The 21,288-nt window shown below is 40.7% G+C and overlaps 1 protein-coding gene across 2 annotated transcripts in view; it reads right to left on the bottom strand.

Annotated features, from left to right (window-relative positions):
* Positions 1-3,212: 3,212 nt before the first annotated feature.
* Positions 3,213-21,288, bottom strand: part of LOC137327431 (calcipressin-1-like) — a 64,606-nt gene continuing 46,530 nt past the window's right edge. The window contains exons 1-4 of one of the 2 annotated variants that reach the window (XM_067993237.1): positions 15,288-15,582; positions 7,623-7,796; positions 6,041-6,212; positions 3,213-5,096 (exon numbers count right to left, since the gene is read on the bottom strand). In XM_067993237.1, coding sequence (XP_067849338.1) covers positions 4,921-5,096; positions 6,041-6,212; positions 7,623-7,796; positions 15,288-15,371 — 606 coding nt within the window. In that variant the 5' untranslated portion in view covers positions 15,372-15,582 and the 3' untranslated portion in view covers positions 3,213-4,920. Of the gene's footprint in view, positions 5,097-6,040; positions 6,213-7,622; positions 7,797-15,287; positions 15,583-21,288 lie in introns of those variants that run through there. The other variant, XM_067993236.1, reaches the window with a different exon arrangement.

Here is a 21,288-nt window from a genome sequence, read left to right as displayed (position 1 = left end):
GCACCTTTGCAGAGTGTGCAGCCACACGATGGGCAAGCTGCAAGTGATGTGCTGTTTGACTCTCGAGAGATGAACAACATCGCTCGGTAGGGTTGCCAACCCTCCGCGATTGTCCTGGAGTCTCCAGAAATGATATGTTAATCTCCAGGACACTGCTGCGAGTAACCCGGGAGAAGAATCATTGGGGCAATGTCATTTTTATTTTCCTTGAACACTTTTGTTTATTAATTCTAAAAGTATTGGAGACAAGGGAAGGCGACTGTTTGATTGGATGGGGCGGTTGAGGTCGTGTGATGAAACCTCCAGGAATATGTTCAACCAGAGTTGGCAACTCTATCATGTTTTTTTAAAAAAAAGCAAATCACGGTTTAAAAGATGCTCAACAATAATGCCTCCCACTGCTGAAAAATACACTGGGCACACATACTTTGAAAAATACATTATGCATACCATTGTTCTTTAATAGTTTCACTGTGCCCAAGCTACATGGCACAGTTCTCTTGAAGATGGAGTTGGCAGCCAAGGAACAGCAAATAAATGCTGACGCATCAGGGCACGACGCTCCTTTATTGTTCAGGGGTTTCTCAGGGAGATCAGCCACCATGGATGCAGAGGATTGTCCTAAGAGCCACCCACAGAATGTTTCTTCGGAACATAGGAATTGCCAGACAAAAAAAAACCAAGGTTTATCTAGTACACCTCCTACAATCCTAGTAGTCGCATGATTGAGTTGTTGACGAATCATAGCAATCTATCGCAATCAATTAGTCTACAACAGACTTAGGCAGGACGCAAGGAAAATCCCAGTGGTGGAGAGCTTTGGGAACCATTGGTCTTCAAATAATGCAGGTACTGTGGAATGCTACTCTATGAAGTGATTACAGCTACTTCTTGGATAATAGCCACTAACATGTAGGAATGATCAGATAATACTTGAACAGTAATTGAGTGCAAACTGATTCTGTTCCTGAAGACCATGGGTTGATAATGAAGAGCCACAATGGAAATTAAGTACGACACTTGAGAGAACTCTGCACCTTGGTCTTTTTTTTGTCTAGCAATTCCTATGTTCCTAACTCTGCTAACCAGTGAAAGCTGTGCACCCTGTACAGCTGATGTCACTTTCTACTGGTGATGAAGGTGTTGCCTCTTCCAAATGTAACATTTGTCACTCACTTGATCCATGTGTGCACTGTAGATTGCCTGATGTGGCAGGTGTATCTTGAGGTAACTTGGAGAGATCCATTAGCACAAACGTGTTTCGCTGCAGTAACATTTATTTTTATAAGAGGATTTTACCTTGATCTAGATGTGGTCTGCAGGTCATTGCACAACAGCTGCTACAACTATGTGGCAGCTTTTCTTGGAAAGCAGAGGCAGCAAAGACAGGTTTCCTTAGTCATGCCTCAGGTACATGTGGTGTGGTCTTTGAATGTAAATCCTGGGTATGACCAAAATGCACTTGTCTCCTCACAAACTCCTCTTCTTCCCCTTAATTACATAGCACGGTTGCCAGGAAAGGAAGTGGCCAGCAGTTTAATGGTAATGGGATCGAGAGCAGAAGGTAGGTCTTATCCATAAGATAAGATCAGAGAGGGAACAAGGGGGAAGAGAGGAGAGAAGCTGGAGAAAAGACACAGTTCAGGGCTAGGGAAGCCTTGGTGGGTAAGAGAGAGATGCAGCAGAGGCAACTGAAAAGATGGTCTCAATTTTAGCAACAAAGAAGTCTATGCATTTATTGTTAGAGATAAGGGCAGAGGAGATGGATTTAAAGAGATTGTTTGGTAGTGGATAAAAGAAGCCAGTGGTTACCTTTGCTCTCCAGGATGATCCTGTAGTAGTGAATGGTTTTGGAAGAGGAGCAAGGACTGATAGTGCTTGATGTGGTCCATACAGATATGGTGATAGATACGCTCAAGTCTGTGCCTCTTGGACTTGACAATATGAAGATGGGGCCATACTGGGGAGTGGGAACAACCAGGATGGGAGAGAATAATGGTTTTATTTAGGTCAAGGGCATCAAGGGTGAAGGAGAGGGAGTGGTTGAGCAGATCGACAGCTGCGGGCTAGACAGTTGGCAGTTTGAAAGTGCAGCTGTAAGCGACTTGTGGGAGAATTTTTTCCAGAGGCAGACCCAGAAGGAAGTAGGATGTAGGTGGTAAGGGATACAAGGAAGTGGTCATAGATTACCTTATCTATGATCGAGACCATGCGAGCTGGCAAGGTTGAAGGGGGTGTCTGAATACGGCAGGAGAGTTTATATGGAGGGACGGGTTAAGGGAATAGAGGCAGGCAGTGAATCCAGGGGAAACAGGACAAGTTGAGTTGAGACAGATTCAAATCACCGAGAACAAGGAATCTCTTAGTACAGAGGCTGAAACTCAGGGTGGTAGAAATTAAGATTTTAAAGGAGGGGTAGAACAAGATGAAGTTCTCAAAAGAGGAGAAGTAGGGGGAGAATCCAAGGTGTGATTTCATGATAAGGGCCACGCCACTACTGCTGTGGTTTTGGCAAGGCAGGTGGTAGAAAATCTAGCCAATCAGGGAGGCTTCAGTAAAGGGGCAAGGCATCACCATCCATGAACTAAGTTTCCATCAAATGCAATCATTCACAATAAAGTTGTGGATGACAAAGGCCTTAAGAGCGAATAGACATTTTGGGAGGGAAATGTAGAGAGGGATGGTGATTATTGATCCAGTGGCAGATTCCAAGGGGGCAGTGGTGGGTGGGTGACAGAATTTTCTGTTTTTCCACAATAACTATACACAATATCTTAAGATTTCTTTCTACTGTTAAATTTACTTTTCTCAACTACAACTTGATGAGTTTTGAGGAGATAAAAATCAAAATTTAGTAGGACACCAAAAGCAACTTTTTTTTTTAATAGAACATGTAATAATTGAAAAGTTGAGTGAAAAAAATAGTACAAAAAGCAGCAAAGTTCAGCTAATGCGATTCACTGGTCCACAGGCAGTGATTTCAATAAATTTATAGACACGTTGCAGTACATACCTACCTTTAAAACCAATTCTGACTTTGGTTCTGCCTGAGGCATTAACATGGGCAAGCAGCTTAGAGCTTAAAAAGATAGGTCACTTTCTTAATAACCGTCCTGATAAGGACCGGCCAAGGATTCGATAAAGTGTTCAACAGCGTTACGTAATTTCATTTTATAAGGGAAGTGCTACATCCATACAAAACTAACAAGGCATTTAAAGCAAATGTATTTATTTGTAAACATCCCACATCTGCCCAATTATTCCAATCTGTACAAATATGAACAATATGTACAGCAGACAGTTCAATAATTTAATACTTTACTGATATTACACTTCTAGAGAAACAGCTTGAAAGGTTCTAACATTGTACACAGGATGAGTATATTGTGACGATACATCACAAATCAGTAATTTAGTACTTTCCACATTTACTCAAGGTAGTCACATTAACATAAATAATCTATGGGTAACTCAAGTGACCAATATTTCAGGCCAGGACAAAATATTGAAGTGTAGTGGTACATATGGATTCGGATTAGGATTGTGAGTACAATAAGCCACTGTCAATCAGTCTTACTCCTGCTGATTTCCCTTCTCAAATAACTGGTCTTGTACCTTTGATTGTGTGATGAAGTTTTCCCTTCTTAACCCTTGTATATAAAGCCATATGACTTAGTCCCCTTTTATTCCGGCCTGCTGTCCAGTTCAAAAGTAAAATTGGTAGGTAGATAGGTTTGGGGGAAGAAAACAAAAAAGAAAAGAGGACTACATTCACACAACTGTTTGGTTTGAATTCCATTCCATACAATAAATGCCTCCGAGAGCTGGCCCTCATTCTGGATTATGAAGTGCAATAACCATTCCAATAATCAGCAACATTACTAGTTGTGGTAGCACACAGCTTCATTGTGCAAGTAAACTAGTCAGAGAAAACAAAATGCAATGGCCTTGAGCATCGAAGTCCAGCTCTGACATTAAAATTAAAAAGGACAAACTAAAGTGGGATTGGTCATGCATGATTCATCGTGAAGCACATTGTCAAACAGCTCATGTGACTTCTGTCAGTTAATTGTTTTTTTAAAAAATATATATGCACCGGGATAATGAATTTTTAAAATTTCCACACAATGAATCCTGCATTTTAGTACATGCGGTTAGTTTTAGTGCACGGGGATAGGTAGCTACATTGCAGAAGATATGTAGAAAGATAAAGCGCATGAGAGGCCGTGTCAACTATCAACACACCCTTTGTGATGCACTTTGATAAAAGATAATGCTTTACAGTACACGGCTGTACTGATAAAAGTTTCAAAGTAAAAAAAATCAAACTGAACCTGATAAGTGGTTGAATTAACATGCGCAAGAGCTACTGTTTGCAATTAAATTCGCTTCCCCTGCTTAAGTCTCGAATATGTCAAAATTTCATACAAGCTGGCACTGCTGGAAAGGACTATTCTAAATATAGTAGCAGGCCACTCTAAACACCACATGATTAATTGCAATTTTGCAACAATATGCAAATGAAGTAAAACAGTGAGGAAACGAGACATTCCAAACACTCGAAGACACCAAAAATGGTAAAATAAACAACTAACAAAAATTGTTCAGTGCCAAACACTGCTGCTACATTTTCTTGTGCACCATCACGCTGCTGCTCAGTCAGCTGATCTGGCTGTCCTCATTTAAATACCTTTACAGTTTTATGTACAGGCTTGCAGCAGAAAACAACGCAAAAAAATTTATACAGTACAAACTTCCCACATTCTTTCTGCCTATCAGTACACATACAGTGATGTATTTGGAAACTCAATCATTAGCACTAGTGAAACTGCCGACCAGTATCCCCGTTATAACTCAGCAGTGCTGTCGCTCTCTGCACGAGGAGTCAAACTTGCAAAAAAAAAGTGGACAAGTTCACTTTCACTTAGAATGGCTGGCAGTATAGTCTGGCCGTCTTGTTTGAATAATTTTTGGTTTAGGTCGATTCTTCCCTTCCTCCTCCTCTTGCTCTTGCTCCAGCTCTGGGTCACTTTCACAGACATGAACAACAACGCTGGGGGTGGTGGCTGTCCCAGCGTGCAATTCATATTTCTCCCCTATACAGAATATAAAAGAAAGTGGATCTTAGCAACAAAAGATTTACCTCCTTACATTTGATATGTTAAGATTTATTATACATCGTTCCACCTACACACCAATGCGTTGACCAGGGCTCATTAGATCATCTTACCAAGTCATTCTTTCTAAGAATTCAAAAATGGAGAACTCATTATCCTCAGCCCTTCTTTCCTCTTACAAACTACAGGCTTTTAAATCTCAAACTGGTGGTACCTAATAACTATTGCTTGATTTAACTGGTCTTCCATCCTACCCTTTTCAATCTTGCTGGGTCCTGCACTATGGTACTTACTCCATTCATCTTAGTTCAGTAGTTTAAAAATAATATTCCTTATGGTTCAACAGTCACTACAGCCTCAATATATTTCTTCCATTTTAGTTCTCTTTTCTTCCTCTCCTTACAGAAGTCCTCTTTTTCATCATAACTCCCTCCCCCCCAGCTCACTCCCTAACTAGTGATCTGTTCCCTGACCAGCACCATTCAGTATCCAGCCTCTGGGAGTTAAACAACAGCAGCCGTTTAAATATCTCTTCCCCATCAACCCCAGTCATATTTCAAAGCATTTCAGCCAACCCACTTTGTAGGAATGTTCCACTGGGACAAAAACAACTCATCTTCCCTCTAGGCACAAAATACAGGAAACTGGTACTATAGAGAAGCCCTGCATTTGCACTTTTCACACAAGTTAATGAAAACAAATGCAAAAAAAAAAATGCAAGCTATAAATGAGTAAATTTAATAAAAACACTGCAATTTACTACAAAAAAATTCACCATTTAGAGAGTATTAATGTGCTTGCACAAAAGTTTGAACTAAGTTGCAATATTGCAAGAGAAAAATGCAGGGGGTGGGGGAAAAGAGGAAGGAACAATTAAAGTGTTACGTCATATTGAAGTATGAACAAAAATGTGTTATGATTACCTGGGCCCAGCTTAGAAATTGCATACAACAGGTCATAGTTTATAACCGGAGTGGCATCTTCTGCTTGCTTCCAGCCGACAGGAGGAGATGCTGGTGGAGAAATGAGAAACTGCTTTTCTGGATGGGGTGGAGCCAGGTGTGGGCTACCTTTACTGAAAGATTTATTCTGGATCTGAAAAAAAAACATAATTCATTTAAAAATGCTGCAAGTTTTTTTTAAAAAGGTATATTTTGGTATAAAATCGGTCTGCAAATTTTGTGCTCAGAGTTAAATAGTGCTAAAGAACGGAACACTTTTCTATTTCAGACACCCAAGAGTATATTTTCTGATTAGTAATATTTAATTTTCAGACATAAAGTGGGAATTATGGGTTGTTAAATGGGTTGAGATGAGTCACGTGGGATCTTCACCCGTTTTATGCATTATGTGTCAACACCCCTGAACCAGGTTTCAAAGCTTGGATATGACTGCAATTATCCACAATAAGGTTGCAGATGGCAAATGACACTGACTTGATGGTACGAATGTGATATAACCAGAAGGCTGTATGGTTTCTCAGAAGCACCCCATACAAGGTCATGCTTTCAAGTGGTACTGGATGATAAGGTAAATCAACAGTAATTGGCCTCACCTGCTTTATGCTGTCAACCATATCTGTAGGCCCTGGCACGCCTACATGGCAACTGTAGGGAGCTAGTTTTACTGGTTCCAGGTCAGATCTGTGCCATCTGCTGCAAGAACACATGCAGCTACCATACACCATAGGTATGGCACAGTCAGTGACATTAAATGATCAGCTGCAGCCTCAGATCTGCTATCACCTGGCCACTTTCCTCATACAGTACAATCATGTCATGCCTTCACATTAGTTTACATTTCACTTCACTTTTGACTGTCCATTCTTTCCCCCATTTCACTTCACTTTTGTCCATCCATTCTCTTCCCCCCCCACCCCCTCCTTTCATTTCAGCTGTGGTGAAGGCTGCCAATGGGTTGAAATGCCTTTTAAGCCTTTTCAAGGGTTCAACATTTTTGCCCCTTTAAGCTGCCACTTCCCTTTAAGCATCTTCATCCCTTTAAATTTCACCTGAATTCACAATTTTCTAGTCGGCACTGCTCCCAATAGATTTGGTTGCCCTCCACAAGGCCAAAAATACACATGGAGCTATGAATAATTGCGCTAATGAGCTGACCACAGAAAATTAGATGCAACCAGCACACTTCATGTCAGGCCAGCTTTGAACTGGTATCTAGCCATTCTGGACTGAACTTGCTCAGGACTGGAAACACTAAGTACCAGTGTCCAAGAATCCCAGAGCTTCCTCTATTCTGGGTCCAAACATACCCAACCTCAGAATAGCACTGTGTATAGCATCAGAGTGCTATTCTCCCATAAAAGTCATCCTGCAGCCTCAATGAACTTGCAAATTTAATGTTAAATAGTTTTTTCAGTATTACTTAATTCAGGATAAGGCCTAATGAAAGCATAAAACAGTTTTGGGGTTCTTCAATACATTTTAAGTAATTAGATTTTTTAAAAAAAGATACTTGCTTTAAAATTACAATAGTAGAAATTAATACCTGTGCGAAGTATAGTTTCATTTTCTTCCCATTAAACTCAGTTTCATGAAGTTGAATTCTGGCCTCAGTTGCTGCGATGGGGTTGCTGAAGTTGATCCGCACACGTCTGAAGCTCTTAAAAAACTGAAAAGTCACATCCTTGTCATAGGCTCTGAATAGTGTCTCAAAGTCATCCTGTGGAGAGATTTAATACAGTAACAATTTTTAAATTCCAAGCCATTAGTTCCAGAATAGGTTTAATAGATTTGATTTGAGGCATAGTCCTCCACCACTTTACCATCACAGAAATCTGTAGGTCAAAAGGGGAGAAGGAGAAAGTTCGCTAGTCAAAGTACACCCCACTTTAGAGACTTCCTCTGATTTTCTGAGTTGCAGGGAGGCACAAGATCAGATCTCTCTCCCTCCAAGGTTGCTCAATGATGTCCAAAAGGCAGCATCATGAAAGGTTCCACTGGAAACAAACAAGGTCACGCCTTCGGACTGCTACTAGCCATAATGTGGGGGCAGAACAGGGGAAACCAAGCTAATTGACTGGGAGATGAGAGTGCCCCAAGTGGTTACATTGTTTTGTGTGTTTGGACTTCTCTGGATTGGACTATTGTAAGTAGATGATCTCATTCCACCACCTCCATTTCAGCCTCTCCCTGTATAAAGTCCTCCAGGCTTTTCTTCCTTTTTCAAGTCAAAGAGCTGGCAAGATTGATCCTTAACATGAGCACTTCAATTAAAGAGTCAATAATTGACACAAACTAGGTCAAGTCCATTTACAGTTACTGATGCACACTTTATCGGGAATTACAAGACAATAGCATTTGCCCATAATGTATCACAGTCAACTTGATGTCTCATGAATTGAAAAAAAAATGTTTAAACATGCATAATGGACCTATGGACAAGAAGGTTGCATCTTCAGGATTTTTGAATGGAAACACCTTAGCCCAATCACATGGTAAGAGTTTATTACTACTTCTCAATGCAGGGTACACATCACTTTTATTGTTCAAATAGTTTCAGTTTACGTTTCCCATAAAGACATTCTAGCAATCGCATTGCACTGTTTAAAAAACCCAGCTTAGTTTGTGAGCAACTTCGTCACATTTAACATTGTGCACGTGATATACAAGCAGCGGATCTTTCAAATCATTCCAAAAGTAAAAGCTGCTGCATTTCATCTTAACAAATGAAATCAAACTCATATCTGCCTTGAAAAAGGAAACCATATGACTTTGCATGAACAGGCAACTGGACACATTTAGTTCCCACAGATTGTTTAGTAATAAGTGAAGACAGTTTCTGGTAGATGTAGGACATCCTCCACATCTAAAAGCAAAATACAAGAAGTGACCGCGACCAGTTTCTGATACATACCAATACTAATTACACATAGTATAATGCCTCATTAACGGCACTTTTACACACAACACCCACGGCAGAGCTGCCACGTTCTCCTGAGTGCGGGTCTCACACGTCTGGCTGTAAACCAAAATGTAAAACTGCTGGGATGGTCTTCAGGGCTGCATGTCTTGGTGAGTTCCAGCAGGTTTACATCTGGCTTGCAGGCAGCTGTGAGAGACCAGCGATTGGGGAAACTCAGTGGCATTGGTGGAATATAGAAGAGTGAGTGGCAGCTTAGCTTTCAATCATTTGTTTCTATTTTCACTGTGGAGCTCTTTTGAGCCATCCCAGCTCACTTTACTTATGACGCTCTTACTACATTACCTTCAAACAGTTCACAGTTAAGTGCAGAAGCAATGGCTAGTTATGCAATCTCATGTGCATGCTCTCCAAGAAAAACATATTTAGGAAGATTGCAGTAAGTAAACCCAATCAAGTACAACTCAGTAGTAATCCTTGAACCATCAGCTGCAAGTGCACTTAAAAGTGCTCCATTTCAATGCTGACCCAAAGTCATGCTGAGTCAAGCATAGCAACCGTCTGGTTTAGCATGGTCATGCCCTGTTGGTGGATGTTAATGTTTAAAAAAAAATTACCTATATTCATAGGTAAACAGAATGACCTTTCTAACAGTAACACTGCCAACAATCCCTCCTAATCATGTATAGACAGAACCTCATGTGCCCTCCACACACCCCCCCACCCCCAGTCTGTTCAGTACTCTGTACACGAAAACAACTTGCATTTATATAGCGCCTTTAACATAGTAAAACTTCCCATGGTGCTTCACAGGAGTGTGATCAGACAAAAATGGCGCTGAACCAAATGAGATATTAGGACAGGTGACTAAAAGCTTGGTCAAAGTAGGTTTTAAGGAGTGTCTTAAAAGGAGGAGAGAGGTGGAGAGTTTAGGTAGAGAATTACAGAGCTTAGGGCCAGATGGATGAAGGCACGGCCACCAATGGTGGAGCGAAAGAAGTGGGGGATATGCAAGAGTTCAGAGTTGGAGGAGTGCAGAGTTCTCAGAGGGTTGGAGCAGGTTACAGAGCTAGGGAGGGGCAAAGCCATGAAGGGATTTAAATACAAGGATAACAATTTTTTTTTTAAAAATCGAGGTGTTGTTGGATCGGAAGCCAATGTAGGTCACCGAGCACAGGGGTGATGGGTGAACGGGACTTGGTGCTAGTTGGGATACGGGCAGAGTTTTGGATGAGCTCAAGTTTATGGAGGGTGCAATATAGGAGTCCAGTCAGGACATGTCTGGAGCTAACAAAAGCATGGATGAGGGCTTCAGCAACAGATAGACTGAGGCAGGGATGGAAGCGGGCAATGTTAGTGGTAGAAGTAGGTGGTCTTTGTGATGGAGAGGATGCAGGGTCAAACAGAATGCCGAGGTTGCAAACAATCTGGTTCAGCCTGAGACAGTGGCCAAGGGGTGGGTGGAATCGGTGGCTACGGAATGGAGTTTGTGGCTCTGTTCCCTAGCCACATCTACAGAAAACGCTATTCATGAGAAACTGGTGCCAAGCCTAATGTTCAAATACCTCTTTTAAAAAAAAATGCCTAAAACACATCTCAATAAACGTTAAACCCTGCTAGATATAGTCACATTTCAAGGTACTAGATTCCTCTTATCTCCAATTCTAAATCATTTTCACACAGAGCAGTAAAACATTAGATATAAAACTACTTATGAATGCTGCCAAGTCAGATTTCATTCCTTTACTACTCTCCTGCAATTGGAGTGGACTCAATCCAAATTGAAACTTCCTTCTGACATGATTTGTAATTTGCACCTTGAATTTGTCCATATTTTGTTTAAAAATTTTTTTTTTTAAATTTTAGTACAAAACTATAGCAATGCAAGAAAAGTTAGCATGTGAAAAGGCATTTTACCTATTATGCCCAATCATTTCAGTTAATGGATAACTGTATTCCATCATGGATGCTACCCAACTCAAAAACTAAGGGCTATGCAATGAACCTCTTCCCACCCCCTGCCCCAATAATCAAGTGAAAGCTCCCAACACATCTAGCCTTACATCCTACATTAGGCACTACGCACATACACCGTTGACCAGTTGCCTTCCTCAGTGTGACAGTAGTCTTTGGTACCACTGCAGCTCAAGAACCACTTTCCACAAGGCAGTCAAAATCATCTCCATCTACATTTAACTCTCAAATTTTAGATTTTTTTTTTGATTATTGAATGAAATCAGTAGCAGTGATTTATGGCTAAATTCATTCCAAGTTCTCAAAACAGAAGTGTTTTTTTAAAAAAAGGGGATTTGGGGGTGGGGAGAGAAAGAGAGAAATCAAAATGGACATCAAAACAGCAAATTGACTCCCAGGCTAATTGGTGAATGGAATTTTCTACTCCTGCTCAGAGTCTAAGTTTAGACCACTTTTTCAAATTAGTAGTTAAATAAAGGAACAGAAAATCATGTCAGTGAATTTCCTGAATCATATAGGTTGCAATAGCAATATTCTGCACAAGTGTTTTATAACTCAATCATACAGCACAACACCTTCCAGAGGAAGCTTTACCACAACAACAAACGGTTGTCCACGTTCCAAATTTGTCCCATTTAATACTGCAGAGTGGATTCTGAGGCATGTGTGCAGGAATTGTGTGCGCATAGCTGGTCTGAAGTCACATTCAAGACTTTATCTATCTGGCCACAGACCATGTGAGAGCTCAGTACACCTGAAGGCAGAACAAACAAAGCTCCGACACCAGACGCCACTGACCATTTGCTGCCGGCATCAGTTTGCAGTAGAAGCAGGGAACAAAGTCCATTCAGGCGATATCCCTATGGAGGAATGCATGACGCCTCATTTGAAGACAGTGTCAGTTCTATATGATGTGGAGATGCCGGTGATGGACTGGGGTTGACAATTGTAAACAATTTTACAACACCAAGTTATAGTCCAGCAATTTTATTTTAAATTCACAAGCTTTCGGAGATTTTCTCCTTCCTCAGGCAAATGTTTCAAGATCTCCTTGAAGCCTACGCATTTATACATATTGAACAATAATACATGGTGTTTACAGACTGCCCCTGCAACTGCCCGTTGCCAAGGCAATCACGGTGATTGCCTTGGCAACGGGCAGTTGCAGGGGCAGTCTGTAAACACCATGTATTATTGTTCAATATGTATAAATGCGTAGGCTTCAAGGAGATCTTGAAACATTTGCCTGAGGAAGGAGAAAATCTCCGAAAGCTTGTGAATTTAAAATAAAATTGCTGGACTATAACTTGGTGTTGTAAAATTGTTTACAAAGTTCTATATGAGGCAGGACATTAGCGTACCAGACGACCCAGGCTTACCCCGCTCCCTGAGGAATTTTTGCAAGAGGGTGTTAAGTGTCAGGTGGCTTCACCCCCCTCCCCCATCTAAAACAAGGCAGGAGTCAATAATAAAAAAAAAAGGTAACATTCTGTGAGCCCCACTTTTGTAGTTAAAAAGGTTTTCCTTGAGACCCACTCAGTTTGGGCAGTGTACTATTGGAATTTGCGATTATCAGAAAGGCCCACTGACATGCAATAAATGCTATTTTTTTTCTCTCCCAATGGAAGGAGACATAAAGCTTGGAATGAGGAATACAATGATCAGCTCTGCAGGGACAGAGTCAAGAGATTCGAAAAAATAGTGCAAGGAGAGCAAAATTTAAGAAGCTCCTCCACTTTCCATAACTGCTAACCACTGCCATTCTCTCACTTGTCCTGGTACTCTTGGACACCTTTTGTTCTGCCTACATTCATTTCTCAAATCTTCTGCCAGTTTGAGAAAAACTCAATTAAAGATTTGGAAAAAGAAAGTGTAAGGGGAGCCATACAAGAAGCTGCTCCACTCCCCCTGAACAGCTGCACTCTACAACATGGGATGCTGGTCTCCCATGAAGGTTCTCATCGATAAGAGAGGTTCCACTGTACATCCTGACAGTAAAAGGAAAGAATTGCATTTATACAGTGCCTTTCATGACCTTAGGATGTCCCAAAGCGCTTTACAGCCAATGAAGTACTTTGTGAAATGCTGTCACTGTTGTAATGTAGGAAACACAGCAGCCAATTGCGCACAGCAAGCTCCCACAAACAGCAATGTGATAATGACCAGATAAACTGTTTTTAGGTGTTTGTTGAGGGATAAATATTGGCCAGGACACTGGGGAGAACTCCCCTGCATGTCCTAATAAATCAAATTCAAATTAAAAACGGAAATTACAGCTTTGTGTCTGTGCTACAGTACAAAGTCTGTGTAGGGCTGAACGCTGAAAGTATGTTCAAGCGAAAGTCAACTGCCAGGGAAAAAAAAAACTTGACCATTCTACTCAGCAGGTCAAAACAACGAGTTTGATCTGCCCACAAAACCAGCAACATAGGGGCGAATACAACAGAATGCGTTACATTCCCTTCACTGCTGGATAGTTCTCTTTCGGCCAGCACGGACACGATGGACCGAATTGCCTCCTTCTGTGCCTTGACTGTATGATTGCTCACACGGTCTCAGTATGGCATTTAGGCCTAACCATGCGGGTGCTTTCATCGTTCACTCAACTCAAGCCTTGGAAGGATTAAACATCTAGTCAGTACAACAGCATGTGGAGCCTCTTGGTGCTAAGCTGCACAGTGACCCAGCATAGACAAGCCTACCCCTTCACCCAGCACCGTCCGTTATTATTTTGCCTTCATATAAAAGCGGTACCATCCTAGGCGTAAAACAGTAAAAGCGTTAACGACTACATAACACAAAAAGCTTTCCTCAATGATCATGCTAGAACGGTACTCATCATGTCCTCTGATAGGTTACAATTCCAGTTAGCAACTATCTGAAATGTTCTGACTGCTGCCCCACTTCTCAATCTCCATTAATAGAGTGGTTCATCTGGTATGTATACCATGAATCCATAGAACCACAGTGTGCTTTTTCTAGGCCGTTGGTGATTACGCATTTTATCTGCACCTTCCTTAGTAGGATCAAATCTAAAACTTTATATTTTAGTCATAGGAACTTTCTGAGTTATTTACAAAACGGAAAATGCTTCTTTCACAAATAACTAAACAACAAAAAAAGGTATCACAATCATTTACCACGTTAGTGGTATGAATGAGAATTTAAAACAATGCCCAATATACATTTTATTCACAGAATGCTGCACCATATGAAATTGTATTTATCAGATAACTATTTTGGAGTAGGGTTCAAACAGGAACAAGTTTATGCAAACCAGGGCTCCTTTTAAATCTTAAATTAAGTTTAGGTCAGTGAACGATTAACCTTCCTCTCAAGTTATAATTAGATTTTAGAAAAGGTTAGGGACTCCATTCATAAATTTCCACCAATAGATACCCTCAAATAACCCACTCATTAACTCAAGTACATTATGTTCTTTTAATTGCGGGGGGGGGGGGGGGGAAAGAGGGGGAATGTGTGTGTGCGTGTGTGAGATAATATATATTATATGAATATATGAAACACTATGAAAGAGGCCTCCCATTTAGAACTTCCAGTGCGTTGGCACAGTGCAACAATTTGAGTATACAAAAAGAACTTCCTGGAAAAACAATTATGATTTGCAGCTATTCAGTTTATTGAGACACTCGGCTATTCACGATTCTGGGATTTTATTTTTCATCCATTCCCTCCTTCCCCACTCATTACTACTGAAATGCCTTGACAATAACTATTCCATACAGAGTTTATAGCATACACCTGTTTCCCTGATTATAATACAATTATAGATACTGAAGTAATGAGCTGGGAAAATGCATTCACCAGTTACTGTACTACCCCTTGCAATCCTTCCTCTTTATTTCAGAAATAAAAGATGTTACCTAGTCTTCCCCAGACCCCCTGGAGATGGTGAATTCTATGTAGACAATTCCATCTTCTTTCCCCCAAAATAAGTTATAAACTAAATGAGGTGGAGCGAAGGAAAAGAAAATTTTTGCAACAGAGGATCATAATATGTCATTAGGTCTTCATTCCATATTAGCTATTTAGAGAGTATTAAGAAACCAATACCAGATATCCCCAATATCAGTTTCACACGCGATCACACACTAAATTACCACGTGCTCCACAAGTCAAATGCCAAACGCCAAACATTCTTAATGACACTCGTATATACCAAGCTAGTTAAATACGTCCTAGACAACAACAATAATAAGGATTACAAAATGACCTGAAATGGACAATAAATTGAAACTATATAGTCACTCAAGCTGTTTTTTAAAAAAAAACCCACAAAATCAGCTAACTCCTTACCTGAACATCAACATCAGTGAAGACTTCAGTGTCAGGCAAGCAGGCAATCAAAATAATGTTGCAGTTAAGGCTTTGTAAATGCATGGTTTCAGTCTAGGAAAAGACTCCTAGGTGTGGTTTGTGATCCAGCAAAATGGTCTTAGCTGTTGATCAAATGACACTCCTATGAATTACAACCTGCTGTGCACTACTCTTAATTTATATAGAATCCAGTGCTCAGCCCTCAGGAGCTTTATAGTGTGAGACAGCAAATTCTTAAACAAAACCTGCACGTTCCAACTGGGACAAAATGAACTTCGAATGGAAAGTAGTGACATCAGCACTTAGTCAAGATATCTATGCTAATCAGCTTGGCTTTGCACTGGAAGATGGAAAAAACAGCTGATGTTGCCCAGCAGCTGTGTTATCATTGGTTCTGCACATAGTTTCCATCAGCAGTAATTCCATTCAACACCCACAATATGCAGTTGATTTGAATGGCTTGCCTGAGATGGAAAATTTTACACAGTTAAATAGTAACAGGAATAAATCATTAAACTGTTTTTGAAGATATTAAAGAGAATGGTAGGAAAATTAATAAGTCACCCTTGAATCTCCCTAACTCTTTTTCCTTTCCACTCACAGCACTTGGTGAATTTAATTACTTCGATTAAAACCAAAAATATAAGGAATTGCTACCACCATTGCACGCATAGCATGTGCCATTTATAAATGTCATGGAATTTTTTGGGAAACGTCTAACAGGCTGAAAACTATTTAAAGCTGCTGTTATATTACAGTTAGTGGCTTGAGACTGGTTATCTGTCGAATGCGATGGGTGGCAGCAGAGCTCAGCTATACTGCCAGCTTCATATTGTTTTCTGGCCAAGTAAAACTAAACTCCGGGGAGAACAAAAGTCAGCTTCTCCATTAAAGAAAGCCATGGTGGCTCCAGGAATTGTATGCCCGACAGACACTGGACAAATTTAATACCAAACTAAGGAGGGAAATTGGCAGACAGAGTCAAAAGGTCATGACCCACAAGAAATAATAAAAGACGTCCTCTTTCTCCCATGGTGTTGCTCAAGAGTAGTCTGGGACATGGTTGCAACGTTTAACTCCTAAGCGTCCTTCTGTGGGAATCTAGATAATTGTAGCAGCTTATAAATTCCCAATATGAATTTCAGGCTCCAGGTAATATGCCAGGATAAAAAAAAAGGATTGGATTTACATTGTATAATTACCAGTACACACTAACATACTCGCTGAGCAACGGCACAGGGCAACTAAGGATATGCTGCTTTACAACTAATATGGAAGGCGTCATCAATAAAATGTGACTGGGAAAGTGTTACAGGAACTAAATACGGCATTTACAGAAGTGTGCAAGATTTAAATATACACATGTTTTTGTGGAAAACCATGCACTTTGGAAAATCTTTGTGCCATTTAGTTTGTAGAAACGAGCAAGGAGATATAATGCGTGACTTCACATGAAGGAACATAATTACAGCCTAATAAAATATGTAGGATCGTGCCCATTAAGCAGGTTTTTTCTTACAGCTCTCTTTCAAGATAATTCAAAAAACGTCATTAGGTCTGCCAAGTATTACCACCAGGAAGCTCAAATGAAGACTTCTACCTTGCTGCAAGTTATGAAAGTATAGAACAGCTCCAAACAACAGCAGTGACCTTTCCATCCATTTCACTGACTGAGTGCAGGAACCAGCTTTGATAACTGTTGTAACCAAGTGTTCAATGTTTCCCCACAAAAGCCTCCTCTTATTGCATAAAGAGGCACAAAACATTGCACAAAATAGAACTTGACCTATTAAGCTAAACACAATAACATTTAATCAAAAGCAAAATACTGCAGATGCTGGAAATCTGAAATAAAAACAGAAAATGCTTGAAATACACAAATCAGGCAGCATGTGTTGCAAAAGAAACAGAGTTAACGTTTCAGGTCAATGACCCTTCATCAGAACTGGAAGAAGTTGAAGATTAAACAGTTGTTAAGCACGTACAGAGCCAGGGAAAGGGGGTGGGGAGGAAATAATAAAAAGGGAGAGGGTGGAGGGCAGGAGTGATTAAATGACAAAAGGGATGATGGTGCAAGGCAAGGAGAGTGGTAATGGGACAAGTAAAGAAACAAAAGATGGGTCTAGAGGAGCTGTAAATGGCAACAGCAGAACCATTACCAGCCCCTGCTGTCCGAAAAAATGGGAGCAGTGGTTATGGTCTGAAGTTATTGAAATCAATGTCGAGTCCAGAAGGTTGTAAAGTGCTTAAATCGAAAAATGAAGTGCTGTTCCTTGAGCGTCCATTGAGCTTCATTGGAACAGTTTAGGAGGCAGAGGTCAGAGAGGTCAGAGTGGGAGTGGGATGGGGAATTAAAACGGCAAGCGACCGGCAAGTCAGGGTCACACTTGCGGACTGAGAGGAGGTGTTCAGCAAAGCGATCACCCAATCTGCGTTTGGTCTCCCCAGTGTAGAGGAGACCGCATTGTGAGCGGCGAATACAGTATTCTAAACTGAAAGAAATACAAGTAAATCACTGTTTCACCTGGAAGGAGTGTTTGGGGCCCTGGATGGTGGGAAGGAAGGAGGTCCTAAATGGCCGACCCCTTATCTTGAGACTATGGCCTCTAGTTCTAAACTCTCCAGCCAGGGGAAACATTTGCAACATCGAGCTCCAATGCAGAATGCAATACAAAAGCTGCGATAAAAGTTGACTGGCCAGTGAACAATTTCAGTTACGTCAAACAACTATCTTTTCTGCACAGCTAACCTTTGGCAGCCATTCACAGCACAATGACAATATTTACTGTTACTTTCCTTGTTGACTAAAATACAGTTGACATTTTAAGGAAAAATGTCAATGTTTCGTCAATATACTGTGTTTTTTTTTTAAGAACATAAGAAATAGGAGCAGGAAGAGGCCACAAGGCCCCTCGAGCCTGCTCCACCATTCAATAAGTTTGTGGCTGAACATCTACCTCAGCTCCACTTTCCTACCCTATCCCCATATTCCTTGATTCATTTAGTGTCCAAATATCCATCAATCTCAGACTTGAATATACTCAACGACTGAGCGTCCACAGCCCTCTGGGGTAGAGAATTCCAAAAAATCACAACCCTGAGTGGAGAAATTTTTCCTCATCTCGGTCCTAAATGGCCGACCCCTTATCTTGAGACTATGCCCTCTAGTTCTAGACTCTCCAGCCAGGGGAAACAGCCTCTCAACATCTACCCTGCCAAGCCCTCTAAGAATTTTATATGTTTCAATGAGATCACCCCTCATTCTTCTAAACTCCAAAGAATATAAGCCCATTCCACTCAATCTCTCCTCATAGGATAACCCTCTCATCCCAGGAATCAATCTAGTGAACCTTTGTTGCATTGTCTCTAAGGCAACTATATCCTTCCTTAGGTAAGGAGACCAAAACTGCACTCAGCACTCCAGGTGTGATCTCACCAGAGCCCTATATAATTACAGCAAATGTAAGGAGTCGCACAACACCAGGTTATAGTCCAACAGCTTTATTTGAAATCACAAGCTTTCGGAGTTTTGCTCCTTCGTCAGGTGAAGTGACGAAGGAGCAAAGCTCCGAAAGCTTGTGATTTCAAATAAAGCTGTTGGACTATAACCTGGTGTTGTGTGACTCCTTACATTTGTCCACCCCAGTCCATCACTGGCATCTTCACATCATAATTACAGCAAGACTTCCTTACTCTTATACTCCAACCCCCTTGCAATAAGGGCTAACATACCATTTGCCTTCCTAATTGCTTGCTGTACCTGCATGTTAACTTTCTGTGATTCATGTACAAGGGTACCCAAATCCCTCTGACTACCAACATTTCTTAGTCTCTCATCTTTTAAAAAATATTCTGTTTTTCTATTCTTCCTACCGAAGTGGATAATTTCACATTTCCCCACATTATACTTCTTCTGCCACCTTCCCGCCCACTCACTTAACCTGACTATATCCCTTTACAGCCTCTTTGCGGCCTCCTCACAGCTTACTTTCCCAATTAGCTTTATATCGTCAGCAAACGTGGCTACATTACACTCGGTCCCCTCATCTAAGTCATTGGTACATATTGTAAATAGCTGAGGCCCAAGCACTGATCCTTGCAGCACCCCACTAGTTACAACCTGCCAACCCGAAAATAGCCCGTTTATTGCTACTCTCTGTTTTCTGTCCATTAAATAATCCTCAATCCACGCTAATGTATTACCCCCAATCCTAAAAGTTTTTCTTTTTAAAAAAACTTCTGAATTGCAATTTTCTCAAATTCAGATATTGACAGTCATAATGAAACCAACAGAGCATCGCATTAACTAAACTAGTGGTTGAAGCAAAACTCTCCACTAGCGGCAAAGGCCTCTGCAAAAGGAGTTGAGCAAGTCAACCCAATATACACAGATCACGTACATAGAAGTAACACTAGTGGGCACAAATTGGCAATGTTAGAGTGCAATAGAATGACTGTTATCCACACTGATACAGTAGGGGGTGTTTTATTTTTGCTCGAGTTCAAGGTATATCGCTTCACCCTGTCGATAGTTCTGGCAATGCCCGACCTGGGAGCTATACTCTCCCGTACCTGACAAGTAGAAAAAAAAAGTGTCCCATTTGCCAGTATTGGCCTTACTGAGCGTCTGTACAAATATTTACGGGAACTATTAAGCAAACTTGCTGCACCTACAGACTTTAGATACGTGGATATAAGAAAAGAGTTGGGGTGGGGGAAAGAGACAAAAAATTAGCAACCTTCATCTCATTCCATTTTAGTCTGTTTTGATTTAGGATCTCACCCTGTATACTATATAGACAACAGTTTGATAAGTGAATGTCTAGATTTCTCTTGTGTAACTGTAAATTGGTTAATTGTGGGAGGAATTATTGCTTTACCAGATATGCCATATTGTGATTTACAGTTTTTATATTCACATTAAGAAAATACAAATTTGATTGAGGTTTATAAGACAATGAAGGGAATAGATGGTGTTTGTGTAGACCGTTTGTTTCAACTAAATAGGTTAGGGAGGACCAGGGTCACAATCTCAAGTTATGGAAGGCCAGAACTAGGTTAGATGTTAGGAGGTGGTTCTTTTCCCAGAGAATATTGGACCTGTGGAACAGGCTGCAGACTTGTGCAGTGAACGCTGATTCACTAAATTCCTTCAAGCAAGAGCTGGACCTGTTTCTAGTTGGAGTGGAGATCACCTTGTATAAAAAGGTAGGTACTGTATAACATTAATCAGGGCCAGAGTGGTCTCTGGACTAGGGGGTCAGAGAGGAAACAGTCAGAATTTTTCCCCCTAATTGGCCTGGGTTTTTAACCTCTGGGTAGTGTACACATTGTGATGCACAAGGAGACACAGTTGTGTGAGACAGGCTGGAAATGCCAGTGGGTCTTTTCCTGTCCCTCATTGTCGTATATGTTTGCAAATACTGGGTTTTAAAAAAGGGGAAAACTCAAAAATAGATTAAACACAAATGCCCAGAACTAAATAGAGTTATACAAGTTTTCACAACACATCATGTCGGTCTCTGCAGAATGCAATTAGTTATGAATCACCATCCAAACTGTGTTGGTTTAAGTGGGCAAAGAATAGAAAATATATTTCATACCATTGTTAATTTCATGACAAATTTGGCTAGTTACAAGGATGTGTTATTGAATAATCTAATCACATGCTGAGCAAAAAAGGAAACTGAGTCACATCTGGATTTTCTTTCTTTTCAAACATTGTGATAATAATCAAAGCACCAAATTAAAAGTCACCAGGAATCAGGAGTCATTCAATTATAAAATTGTGTAACCTTCATTTCTGCATTTCCAAAGGTCACATTTGACACGTCACTCTGGATGCCTGGTTGTATAACCACTGCAGCGGTTATATATGAGCACAGATTTCTTCAGGCTGCTAGCTGCAGCAAATCACAGAATTAGTTGCCAGTTATAATGCACATGTCACATTACTACAAAGCAACTTTGGCTTCACAGC

The sequence above is a fragment of the Heptranchias perlo genome, chromosome 11 (genome assembly GCF_035084215.1).
Source record: "Heptranchias perlo isolate sHepPer1 chromosome 11, sHepPer1.hap1, whole genome shotgun sequence".
NCBI lineage: Eukaryota > Metazoa > Chordata > Chondrichthyes > Hexanchiformes > Hexanchidae > Heptranchias > Heptranchias perlo.
The sequence above is the reverse complement of the archived record's forward strand: the minus strand, read 5'-3'. Positions and strand labels throughout refer to the sequence as shown.